We start from the raw sequence: 13,570 nt of genomic DNA, 5'->3' as shown, positions 1-13,570 counted from the left end.
TAACTCGGCCGAAAATTTAATAAATTCTTTCGTCATTTTGTCGTAATTTTTGCACTGTTCTATATTAGCCGTTACATAAAGTTTTATATATGAAAATGTGTGCAATTTCATGTACAATACAGCAAAATACAACCCATGGTTGTAGCTTTTATCAGTTTGGAAATATTTTCATATAAACCACGATAACTGCCAAAATTTCAACCTTTGGTCAACTTTGACTCGACCGAAATGGTAAAAAAACGCAATTTTAAGCTAAAACTCTTACGATCTAGTAATATTCAACCATTTACCTTCATTTTGCAACCAATTGGAAGTCTCTAGCACAATATTTCGATTTATGGTGAATTTTTGAAAAAAACTTTTTCCTTACGTCCCGCCAGAAATTCTTTAAATCACGTTGTCGTAATGTTTGCACTGTTTTATATTAGTCGTTACATAAAGTTTTATATATGGAAATGTTCGCAATTTCATGTAGAATACAACAAAAATAACTCATGGTTGTAGCTTTTATCAGTTTTGAAATATTTTCATATAAATCACGATAACTGCCAAATTTTCAACCATCGGTCAACTTTAACTCGACCGAAATGGTAAAAAAACGCAATTATAAGCTAAAACTCGTACATTCTAGTAATATTCAATCATGTACCTTCATTTTGCAACAAACTGGAAGTCTCTAGCACAATATTTCGATTTATGGTGAATTTCTGAAAAAAAAATTTTTTCCTTACGCCTGCGCTGCTGTGTAACTTTCGGCCGAACATCTCAGAAATTCTTTCATCATGTTGTCGTAATGTTTGCATCGTTTTACATTAGTCGTTACATAAACTTTTTATATATAAAAATGTGCGCAATTTCATGTAGAATACAACAGAAAATAGCTCATGGTTGTAGCTTTTATCAGTTTTGAAATATTTTCACATAAATCACGATAACTGCCAAAATTTCAACCGGTCAACTTTAACTCGACCGAAATGGTCAAAAAACGCAATTGTAAGCTAAAACTCTTACATTCTAGTAATATTCAATCGTTTAACTTCATTTTGCAATAAATTGGAAGTCTCTAGCACAATATTTCGATTTATGGTGAATTTTTTAAAAAGACATTTTCCTTACGTCTCGCTGTAACTTCGGCGAACGTCTCAGAAATTCTTTTGTCTCGTTGTCGTAATATTTGCACCGCTTTATATTAGTCGTTACATAAAGTTTTATATATGAAAATGTGCGCAATTTCATGTACAATACAACAAAAAATAACTCATGGTTGTAGCTTTTATCAGTTTTGAAATATTTCCATATAAATCACGATAAATAGAAAAAATTCGACTTTCGGTCAACTTTAACTCGACCCGAAATGGTGAAAACTGCAATTGTAAGCTAAAACACTTACAGTCTAGTAATATTCAATCAATTAGCTTCATTTTTCAACAAATGGGAAGTCTAGCACAATATTTCGATTTATGGTGAATTTTTGAAAAAAACATTTTTTTACGTCCGCTCGTTACGAATTCATGCATCGTTTTGTGATAATATTTTCTCTGTGTTGCTTTGATCGTTTTAAAATTTGTTATATACCAAAATCATTGCAATTTAGTGTACAATACAACTAAAAAAAATTAACTCATTAGCTTTAACCGTTTTGCTTACAGCGCGATTTGTATACAATTATATACGAGTTTTTTTTCGCTGTCATATATTCCAATATTTATATATGATAATGATATTTTTTTCATTTCTGATGGTTGCATACTAAACTTCAGGCAATGACAAAAAAAATGAGCCAAAATGAACTCTTAATCTTAAAAACTAAGCGTGCTGTGATTTTTGAAAAAACTTTTTTCCGGCAGCGCTAACTCACCGAACGCCGCCGGCATACGGGAGACGTTTTTGTAAATAGGGCTTCGGTGTTAAAGGGTTAAAATAGAGCGCCCAATTCTTCCACTTTGGGACCCCTGATGGGATTTAGCGGTGGTATTGAATTTCTTAAGATCGGCAGCCTTTGAACCTTTAGAGTCTCTGCCTCTAAGGCAATTAACTAAGAAAGTTCTATTTTTAATTGCTCTGGCTACGGCCAAGAGAATCGGAGAAATTCAGGCGGTATCCAGGTCAGTCTCCTTTTCGGGGAAAGATATTTTTCTTTCTTACATACCGGAATTCATGGCAAAGTCCGAATCGGAAGTGAATCCTTTGCCAAGGGCATTCAAAGTTGCATCCTTAGAAGACTTTGTAGGAGGCGACATTTCCAAGATGCTATTATGTCCAGGTAGAGCTTTGAAAGTCTATCTGTCTCGGACCAAGTAACTTTTGCCTCGCCCGAGAACATTATTCATCTCTCCTAAATGCCCTTCGCGTTCGATCTACAAGAACGCAAACAGTTTCTTTCTTCGGGAGGTTATCCAGTAAGCGTCAGAAGGCTCTTCATCAACTTCAGAACCTTCGACTTCGTTTGCACGTTTGAGGGCGCATGTTATCAGAGGAATGGCAACATCTTCGCTCTTCCTTACGAATTATTCGGTGTCAGCGATTTTAGAAGCGGCCACTTGGAAGTCGGTGTTGGTCTTCACGACCTTGTACCACAGGGACAGCCAATTTTCGTTGGAGAAGGGTTACTCCCTGGGTCCTTTCGTGATGGCCAACACGATCTTGTAAATGCATGATAGGTCGGGGTGGGTTGAAGTTAGATATTCAAGCTAGGCTAGGAATTTGGAATTCTCCATTGATAGGATCCATAGGGGGAGCATTAGGCAGGACATTAGCACGATGAAACTAGGCTGAGCCAGATTGATAGGATCTTTTCTCCAACCCCCCCCCCCCTCTTCTGCACAGATGGCTGCAACATACGGCAAAGAACCCGAAGAGACTGCACATTCAACTTCTCCTGCATACATGCGAGGTTACAGTAGCCACATGGGAGGTTCATCGTACCCCTCCATACATGAGAGTGCTGTGATTAGCCACATGGGAGGGTCATCGTCCCCTCCATACATGAGAGTGCTTAGATTTTATTAGTCACATGGGAGGTCGTCGTTCTCCGCTACTCATGGGAGGCTGTGATTAGCCACATGGTAGGTTGGCTTTGCTACTCTCTATCCATGAGGAGGTTTGAATACCACATGAGAGGTAGCTCGACTCAGACAGAGCTGAGATTGAGACTGACGTTGAGGGTACTCTCTCTGCAGGCATCCTCTCCTGCTGAGTGGATAACTAGGTGAGGATATATGCATATAGGCAGAGTAGGTGAATAATGAGTTATCTGCCTTCCTGTTTGGCAGGTCGGGCTGAAATTGGATTGATCCCACCTCCTTAAAATTTTGTTAATCGGGCTAAATCAGGTGTTTAGGGAGTGTATTGCAATATGAAGTTTTCATAATATAACTAATATTATAATAATTACCTGAACATCTGAATGATTCCCACCCTCCTCCCCACTTCAATTTGATTAGTGAATTACGCAATTGAGGAACCCGGCCTCGCGCGGCTGGGACTTGCAGCAGTGTTGCCAACAGTACTTCAGGTAACTCATCTTGACAAGATTTCCAGTAAGCGTTGGTAACGCTGACACTTAATTACCCAATGAGTGGGTAAAAGTTACGGGGATATAGTTCGGGCTGGTGGGTAACCAGGGCTAATTTAGGTGTTCAGGTAAGTATTACAATATTAGTTTGATTATGAAAACTTCATTTTCAGCAGACTTACTTGTGTTTTTATGGTATTTTGATTACTGTACAGAGTTCTTAAAAATATTCTCATAATAATTGTAAGTCATTTATGCATATACATGTTACCCATAGTCACTTTTCGTAACATGCAGCCATATATATATTACATAGGTATTGGGCACACAAATTATGTTTTTATGATTTGAATCACTGCATACAAGGAACTGAATTGCATCCATGAAACAATAGTCATCTAGTGTTTTCTGTGATTTTCTTATTTTATCCCTACCCAGTAGTAGTGATTGTTCTTTTGAACTTTTAAAAATAAAGATTTATATAGATTTTTATAAGAAAATCAAGGGATATATAGCTTGAAATTGAAAAATTGGTAAAGAATGTAAGAAGGAAGGGATTATATTCAACTCCCAAAGGAAATGATAAATCTTCTATTTGTAAGAAGGAAGGCTACATGGCTTAGGAAATCAGATAATGGGTGGGCAGTCTTAAGCTGGATATTAGAAGGAAAGAAATGGTCACCAAACTCAGCAGCTCAAGAAGATTTTACATTAGTGTGTCAGTTCAGATGTTTATGTCCCTTTTGATCTGATGATTATGCTGAATTTTATATTTTACAAAAGACAGAATTACAAATTTTACCCATATTGACTATTGTTTCTTCAAACTGGAAGAGTCACTCCTATATGACCATTTTTTTATATAAATAGTTTAAAAACCATTGTATCATGTTTGTAGACTGTCCTAGGGCTTGCCTAAATGAAGTGTTTTGTAAATGAGAGGTGAATATTATGGTAAGGTTCATTTCTAAAACTTTGACAACTAGTTTATTAAAGTGTTTGGACAGATGTTCTTTGCCAAGCACAGATTGGCATTCTACCAAGTTCTCCATTAGGTTTACTTTGAGTATTGCTGTGGAACACCCTCTGTGCTTTTGTTCCCCTTGATTTTCATGTCCTTCCTTTTACAAGGCAGCTCAGCCTTTTTTCAAACTAGTAGTAGGTAATAGAATTCAGTTACTCTTCTTTATGGTGTTCATATATACAAAAAATACTTTTGCTATATCTATCACAATGTTATTCAATACAGAAAGATAGCCTAACCACAAATATTTAGAAAAAAATCCTCTAAAGTCAGTCTCCTGTAGGGTTTGCACTGTGAATCACTTGTTAACAGTAAACCTCATGTGGCTTCATTGGCTTTTACAAATTACTGATCATTCTTATCAATAGCTGCTTAGTATGTATACAATCCATTTGTAAGCTGAGCTGGTCACTTTGCAGTTACTGATCATGTCAGATGTAGATTTTTGATGCTCTTTTAGTGCTGGGCAATGCTTAATTAATATTTAGTTTAATTGTAGGATTAAATACTTGTTCCACTTGAATGACCTGTTTTTCCAACAGGCTATTAAAGCTTAATATGTCAAGACACATTGCAAACCTTTTGTTTTACTGTTGCCGTATGTATACTGCCAATTAGCTCATTAAACTGTTAAAGCAGAGGTTAACAGTGGGTGTGACATCCAGTTCCTAGGTTAGCCCCTAGTCTTGTTTGTCAGTTTCCCTTGACTCGTATTCATTGAACGGTGGTAGTGTTTGAATATTGTTCTGATGCTATTTAATCTTCATTTTATGCATCTTTTGTATCTTTTGTTTATTTTAAATCGGTGATTTGTACTTTCATGTTTTATTATCGGAAAATTTCACTTACTGTTATGAAAAATATTTGGAGATATTTCTTACATTTGAATAACTTTTCTGTAACTACTAAACTGACTGTTATTCGCTTGAATTTTGTATTATAGCTACAGTTTGTATGTTGTGGCATTGCTTTGGGGCATACAATGGGTCAGACTTCTAGTAATAGAAGTGAGACTTTTCCTTATTCAGCTCCATATGAGATTGATCGTGGTAGGATTGCTGGAAGTTGGCTTGATGATAAATGATGTGTACAAGAATGTGGATTCTTGATGATGCTGCTGCAGCTCTACAATTGGAATGAAGAAATTCAACAATAGCTTGAATAAATCATGCTTAGTAATCCACTTATTCATTCCATTGGAGGACGAGATCCAAGGTGGCACACCTTGATGATACTCTTAGTAAAGCTATTAGACTTGAGCAGTACCTGGTTCCCACCCTAAAGGGCAAATGCAATTTTTAGGGGCCCTTGGCACTTTGCCTCAGCAGTGTTTCCACTTTTGTTGGACAAGCATAGGAAGTAATGGCCCCCCTTCAAAGATATCACTTGAGGCTTTGGCTAAGATCAGTGTAGTATCAGTTCATATCAGTGTTACAGGCTGACCTAAAGCAAGAGCCCATGCCAGCACAAGACTGGCATAATACAATACAAACAACCTTCAAAGATTACAGGCAGGCCCCAGTTACGAGGGGGTGGGGGTGGGGAGTTCTGTTCCAGTGGGATGCTGTAACCCGGAACATCATAATAAAAAAAATAGGTTTTCAAGCTTTGCCCTGGTAATAAACTGGTTTTCTCACCTCCTTATATGCTGTAGTGAACCCTTCTGGTGGCAACAGCTACTTAAACCCGTCTTCTCACCTCATTATAGCGCCTGCAGCTATGCCGTTCAGAAACTAGTTCCAGTCTTCCGTCGCTTACGGTGCGCCGTAAGTGCCTTATGGTGTGCTATAAGTGCTGTAACTTCGGAAAATCCATCGTAACCCGGAACCAATTTTTTTATGAATATGTTTGAAAAGCTCCGTACGTAGGAACTGCTGTAACCCGGGGACTATCTTAATTTTAGTTTTAAAGGTGTCCATCATTTCCACAGTGGCTTGGCATCTTGAGACAGTGAACTAGATCTGCTTTTGTATCTAGTGAAAAATAGGTGTACTTGGAGAAATTAGTTTTGAGAATTAAAGAAGATTGGGAATTGACCTCTTTGAGAATGTAGGATGTCTTCTGGATACTTGTGTTTGTGAAAATAGACAGAAAAATATGCAGGGTTTGTAAAAGTGATATGCAAATGTGGAATAGGTGTGTAATTCATGAAAGTGGATATAGATATATTCAAAGAAAAATAAAAGAATGGGGCAAGATGTGGGTATTTTGCCTTGTTTCTCCAAATAAACAAATGTGGTGGAAACCTAATGCCAATTAAATGTCCTTCTTATATTTGGTGTCATGGCCAAGGGAGATTATACTCAAGATTTGGTAAGTGTATCTGAAATTGAATCTTAATTAACTAGTGTTTCAAACTCACATAAAATCTCCAGACTACATAAAATTAGGTTAACCCATCCCACGAAACATTTGCAAATGAATTTCCAGTCACATTGAAAATAGAATATGTACACATTGAACACATTTATGCAACATTAAGTGTTCATGAAAGAGCAGTAATATATGTAAGACTGTAAGACAAGGTAATTTGAACCAATCAGTAGCTACTGGCATTCTAAGTCCTAACTTGATTATATACAGTATTGTAATATCTTACTCTACATCATTAATTTGTTTATAACAATTAAACCCTTTAAGAAATTACCTAGACTCAGTTCATTTGTTGACTACATACACAATTGGACTTCTGTCTGTTTCTTTACTACCCCTTTTCTTTCATTGTTTACCTGTACAGTATTCCCTAACAAAATATGATTAATACAGTATAATATTGTGTACCAGTAAATATGGTTCATTGCATATTTACCTATTGTTTAAACTAGTGTTATATGATAGCCTAAGCTCAAGTAGCATAAAACATATAGGGATTTCAAAAAGGTTTTTTTATTCCATAGCAAATAAATAATGGTATTGCTGTAATATATCTCTACTAAGCCCTGCTCATACACACACAAAATTCAGCTGAAATTTTCATTATATTTTTAATATGGAGATCTAAGATGCCAGCGCACAACGGTAGCCACTGGCTGTGTATAAAATCAGCTGACAAACATGGACACCGCTCACATGCAGTAGTGTACATAAGGACATTTTTTTATTATTATTATTTAGAAATACTTTCATAAAGACTGCTGAACTAGGAGGTGGCAATGACCTCAGCATTGTAGTTTCATTTTGCTAAGGCTTGTCTTTACTGTTCTTGAGCATTTCTCAAAACATTAAACCTTTCTTTGTCTCTTCTGTCGTCAGGAGAATCACCTACTGGTATATAATATTCCCTTTTTTATTAAGTGTGTAGTTGGTGTAGTGCTAATAGTTTCCCAGATTCCACCTTGATCACAACATAATTTTTTGTTCAGTACACTGCATGTCTTACAAGCCATGTTACTTTCTTTGAACATCATTTTCTGTCATGTTTATTGCCTTGTTAGCCAATGCATTATTTGTAGTGAAGGATCCCTTACACGTTATATTCAGTGAAGGAACTTTTCCTGAGCATCAGCCTTTCATCATGAGAATTACACATTTATAACTTTATGTATTACAGTAGTAAAAGTGGCCTTCAGTAAAGGCCTTATATTGTTGGTTTTGGCTACCAGTGCCTTAATTATGCTTGACATTAGTGTTGCTGTGTTCAGTTGAACACCAGGTTCCAAATATGGTAAATGAACATAAATAAAGCAGACTGGCTTGTATGCATAGTACAGCTCTCTGGTTTTCTCCTCCTAGCTCTGCTTGGAAGAATGTTTGAATGTCATTCCACCAAAGTTCTCTAACCAATGATGTCAATTATGAAGGTTTGTATGTTACTGTACATGAGTACATCTGAAACCATATTATTTTTTCTTTGTTAGAGTCCTGCCTACACAAGTTAGTCATATGTTGAATGGTTAACAAGGAGCGACAGTGAACCTTTTAATGGCTTCCACTTCTCTCATTGTACCACATTAGTAGTTTTATGGATTTGAAATATCTGTTTTCTGCATATGGAGCAAAGAATATTTAAGGTAAATGTTTTTATGGCTAGGAAACAAAGCCTCTTTTTGTCAGACTGTATGAGCATCAGTAGACTGCTTGCAGTAGAAAGAAACAAAAATCCTTAAAAAGTCCCAGCCATAATTGCCAAGGACAATTTTTTAAAATGGGACAAAATGTGAAAGATCTTGAGCTTTGTAATAAGTGTAAAAAGTGAGGTACTTACAATCCTGCAAGCTGAGGTATAAGGTGAGAAAGGGGTGGTTACAGAAAGTTGCTGTGACCTAAAACAAAATAAATTGTCATGATAAAGTTGAGTTGGTTAACCCTTCAGGTACAGAGGTAATAGGCAGTAGTAAAATGAATGGTTTGTATATTACAAAGGTTAGAACTTTTACATTTTTGGGGGGGATTTTGAAAAAGGGTTTGTATAATTCCTCTATGTTTCTCATTTCAAGTTTGTCATGTGAAAATTGGTAAGCTTTAATGTTTAATGAGTCACACTGTACTTTAATTCATATGTTATTCATAACTTCTTTGCCAAGTACATATAAGTATTTACAAGTGTTTGTCATGAAATTATAATTGTTGAATGAAAACATGCTTATTAATTATCGTATTGTAGATGGATTAGTATATTTTGTTGCTCTTAACATTTTAAAATGGCTGTGCTTAGTGTTGTTAAGCTTACTGCTTTTATATGGCAAAGCGTATGTATTCTTTTGGTAGTGGTAGTGTAATCTTTTAGCTGTGATTATTGCTTTGCTAATTTATTATCAGGCTAATGTAGTTCATTCATCTTGTAGTTGAATGTTGTATTAAAAGGCTAGTAAAACTCTTCAGGCTTGTGTGCTTGTTAGTAGTTGCTTCAGTAGTCTAATCTGCACTCTTGGTTGACATTCAGTGTTTACAGAGCGATGTGATGGACGGTATATCTGCCCTGGGAGCAACAATTATTGCATTGATAATGCCCTCGTCTGTGATGGTCACTCCAACTGTGCCTTCTCTTCAGGTGGAGCAGATGAGAGTAATTGTCAAGGTTGGAACCTGTTGTTTTTGTTTGTATAGCTAATACAGTATATAATTTTGCATCTTGTCCATTCAATGTAAAACAGTTCATTGTGAGACTCTCTCTCTCTCTCTCTCTCTCTCTCTCTCTCTCTCTCTCTCTCTCTCTCATGATAATAGAGTGTACAGGTACATGAATAAATGATAAGTATTACATGAGAAATATTTAATGCAATATTCAGTCATAAAATAAAATTTTTCTTACTGTCGAGGACTCTCCAATAATTTTTTCAGGACAGTGTATGTTGTATTAACTTGAGTGTTTAGTATTCTTAACTACCTTATTGGCAGTCATTTTAAACTGAATATTCATGATCTCCATAAAAATGTACTTACCCTAGCACTGTACTTTATTGTATAATTGCCTCTGTTCGTAATATCATCTTCATGGCCTTCATTGCTGCACGACATGAAGGGTCTGTTAAATTTCACCATGCGTGTTGTTCCTTTGCTTTATCTTCCACAAACCTCTTACTCATCTTCAGCATCCTTTCTCATAGTTCTCATCCAAGTAGGTTTGGGTCTTCAAATTCTAATGGTGCCCACAGGAGCCCAGCAGGCATTGTCACATACTATTCTCCCATGAGTTGTGCAAAGGACATCTCCAAGCTATCTACATCTCCCTTCCATCATTTTCTCATCTGCACATGGAACTAATGTAATTCCCCTTATGGTATAATTTCTAACTGTCCTGTCATCTGACTTTGGTATAATTTCTAACTGTCCTGTCATCTGACTTTAAGTCTTCTTCTTAAAGCTCTATTCTTAAATAAAAATCTTTTAGATTTAGTTTTGTTGTCATACCATATGATTCATATCTGTTCTGTAATACAGATCATACTAGACTTATGTATGATCTTAATTTTGTCTGCTGTTTAAGTCTATTTAAATTTTCCAGATATATTCATCTTGCTCATTGTTTTACTTGCACCTCTACTTTGTATTTATATTTCTATTTCAGAAGAGAGAGAGAGAGAGAGAGAGAGAGAGAGAGAGAGAGAGAGAGAGAGAGAGAGAGAGAGAGAGAGCGAGCATATTTCAGGTTAACAGACATTATATATCTATTTTAGGTTAACAAACATTGTGTCTATTTTAGGTTAACAGACATTGTTTCTTTTAGGTTACCAGATTATGTTTATTTTAGGTTAACAGACATTATGTCTGTTTTAGGTTAACAGACATTATGTCTATTTAAGGTTAACAGCCATTGGTTCAGTACAGTCACAAGTTTAGTTTGCAGGTGTGTTTTGGATGGTGTAACAGTAGCTTCAGTTTTCATGTACCATACCATGTAAATTATTATGTTACAGTAAAATACCGTGAGCAGGTTTAAGTGAGTTGGAGAAAAAGAAAGATTTTTTAGGCTAGTTAAATAGATGTCCATACGTTTATGCAAGTTTGCACAGTTTCATAAGTTCAGGTATCTAGGATATATTTTGATGCTGTGATGATAGATTTCTCATATACCATACTACTTAAATATCTTTAGTATGGTTATTGCTGTAAAATATTTAAATAATTAAGCTGCAAAATATCTTAAGTTTGGTTATTGCTGTAAAATATCTTCAGTAAGGTTAAAATTCTGTATCAGAATTAAGCACTTACAGAGAGAATAAGATGAGAGATGGTAGGCTAGGCTTACACTAATTGCCAAGTTAGGCAAAGACCATTTTGTGGAGGGCAGACCATCACACATGAAAATATACCTATGACTGTTTCTTCTGTGCAGTGATATTCAAATACTGTAGGTTAGGAGTGGGGAGGGTTGTGAAGATCAGGGGAAAGAGGGGTACAGTACTTTTATTTTTTTCCAAATATGCTCCCTGAAAGAGCGTTGCATCTTGTATACCAGCAAATATGATACTTGTTATGAGGGTGAATATAGATTGCCCCTGATTTTTATTATCTATTTGCATTGCATCTAACATTTCTAAAAATCTAAATCTAAAAGTATTAAAAGTAAACTTGCAAAAGAATTTTGAAAGGAAATGCACAAATATAAAAGAATGAAAACAAAACAACTCAAAGTTGAATGAATATCAGGGACTGTCTGTATACTACTGCATTAGGTTTGCTGTAGAAGATTAAAAAAGCAAACTATCTTGTAATTAAATACTGAAAGTCTGGTTTGAAAACATTTCTTAATGTAACAACCCAAAACATTGTTGAACATTAGTTCTGTAATTTAGTTGCCTTTGTTAAGTTGAAGCAGACCTATCTTTTTACAGTAATTGGTGTTACCACAATGAATAACTGAAATCATGTTCTTTAGAAATGTACACACTTACTAATAGATACTATTTTGCATATTAGTGTGAAAACAAGGGCATTTAAAAGATCCTGTTGTTTTAACAGTTGTTTTGTTTCCAATTACAATTACAGATGCTGCAGTGTCACAGCTTCCAATGTTTTCAGCCACCACAACTATTATTATGACATTAGCTTGCATAGTGGGTCTTGGTCTTGTTGTTTGTTGCCTCTTCACAATTATTATGCGAGCTAAGTCAAGGAACACCACACGTGCAGGGTAATGTTAATATGATTTTTTTACTGTTACTGAACATTTGATGGTTTAGGCATATGTGTTGCCCTTCAAGTTTAAAGTCTTTTTCTCTCAAAAATCCATTTCTTATACTTTAACCCCAATTCATAGTTGCTGAAATGCCCTAGACAATCTAGTTTTCCTAAAAAAAAAAAATGGTGATCAGTTTATGAGTACCCAAACAACCAACATGCACACTTTTGTGTTGTTTGTGAATATGTTACCATCACAACTCCCCAGATCTCTGCCATTTATTTGAAGGGTTTACAAGTACTGTATTTCCATTCTTCTTGTCATTCCTTTTACACTGGCACCTCAACTTAACAGACCCCAGCTTAACTGGTTTTTGTACTTAACCGACTTGCCTTTGTGTCCGGCGAAAAAAATTGTACTTTTAAGCCTTTGGTTTTTCAAGTAAAGTGTGTCATATCTTTTCTTGTTCGTTGAAAGTTCTAATGAAAGGAAAGTATAGATACAAACTGTAATGTACCTGCTGGACATTATTAAATTTATGCTCAAGTAATTTTTTTTAAAGTGAAAGTATCAATGTGTTTATATGGCAGCCAGGTGCTAAGAAATTGCAATAACCAGCCACTTACCATGTGTTTGCCCTCTCTCTCTAGAAATTGAGCTAGTTTATTAGGAGTTTCATATGAGGTAAGTATAGGTCTCATTGGGATATTTTTCTTTGTGAATTTTGGGTAATCCATACATTATTCCATCCATAGAGCACCTGTGCTGTATAGGATTCATAGGTATCAGTACTTATAATATTTCAGTCTTTTAAACTTTTTAAAAATCGATTTATTCGATCCTCGACTTTAAAAATAGTAGAATACTGAGGTTCTCCCTGTTTCAAAAAATAGGAGAACCTCAGTATTCTACAATTTTTAAAGTTGAGGATCCAGTAAATCGATTTTTAAAAAGTTTAAAAGACCGAAATATTATAAGTACTGATACCTATGAATCCTTATACAGCACAGGTGCTTCCTATGGAATAATGTATGGATTACCCAAAATTCACAAAGACGGTATCCCAATGAGACCTATACTTACCTCATATGACACTCCTAATTATAAATGGGCTAAATTTCTAGTCCCACTTCTAGCACCCTTAACTACCAGTAATTATAGTATTAAAAACTCTGATAATTTTAGAGAAAGGATTTTATCACAAGAATCAGATCTTTCTATGACTAGTTTAGATGTGGAGTCACTTTTTACTAATGTCCCTGTGGAAGAAACAATTGATTTTATTTTAGATAGAATTTTTTCCAACCCAGATACCATTTTTAAGCATTTTAATATCATGGTTATTAAAAAACTGTTGCAATTGGTTGTGCTGGACACAGCCTTCATTTTTAATGGGAGAGCGAATGTTCAAACTAACGGAATGGCCATAGGATCTCCATTAGGTCCTACCTTTGCAAATATTTTTATGTGC

At 35.5% G+C, this 13,570-nt stretch overlaps 1 protein-coding gene across 2 annotated transcripts in view; it reads left to right on the top strand.

Annotated features, from left to right (window-relative positions):
* The window catches only part of LOC136840972 (uncharacterized), a 145,247-nt gene that overhangs the window by 121,650 nt on the left and 10,027 nt on the right, over positions 1-13,570 (top strand). Inside the window, exons 6-7 of one of the 2 annotated variants that reach the window (XM_067107970.1) lie at positions 9,421-9,555; positions 11,967-12,111. In XM_067107970.1, the coding sequence (XP_066964071.1) occupies positions 9,421-9,555; positions 11,967-12,111 (280 nt within the window). The remainder of the gene's footprint in view (positions 1-9,420; positions 9,556-11,966; positions 12,112-13,570) is intronic. The other variant, XM_067107971.1, reaches the window with a different exon arrangement.

Source organism: Macrobrachium rosenbergii, chromosome 8, assembly GCF_040412425.1.
Source record: "Macrobrachium rosenbergii isolate ZJJX-2024 chromosome 8, ASM4041242v1, whole genome shotgun sequence".
NCBI classification, from domain to species: Eukaryota; Metazoa; Arthropoda; class Malacostraca; order Decapoda; family Palaemonidae; genus Macrobrachium; species Macrobrachium rosenbergii.
This window is presented reverse-complemented; position numbering and strand designations above follow the sequence as displayed.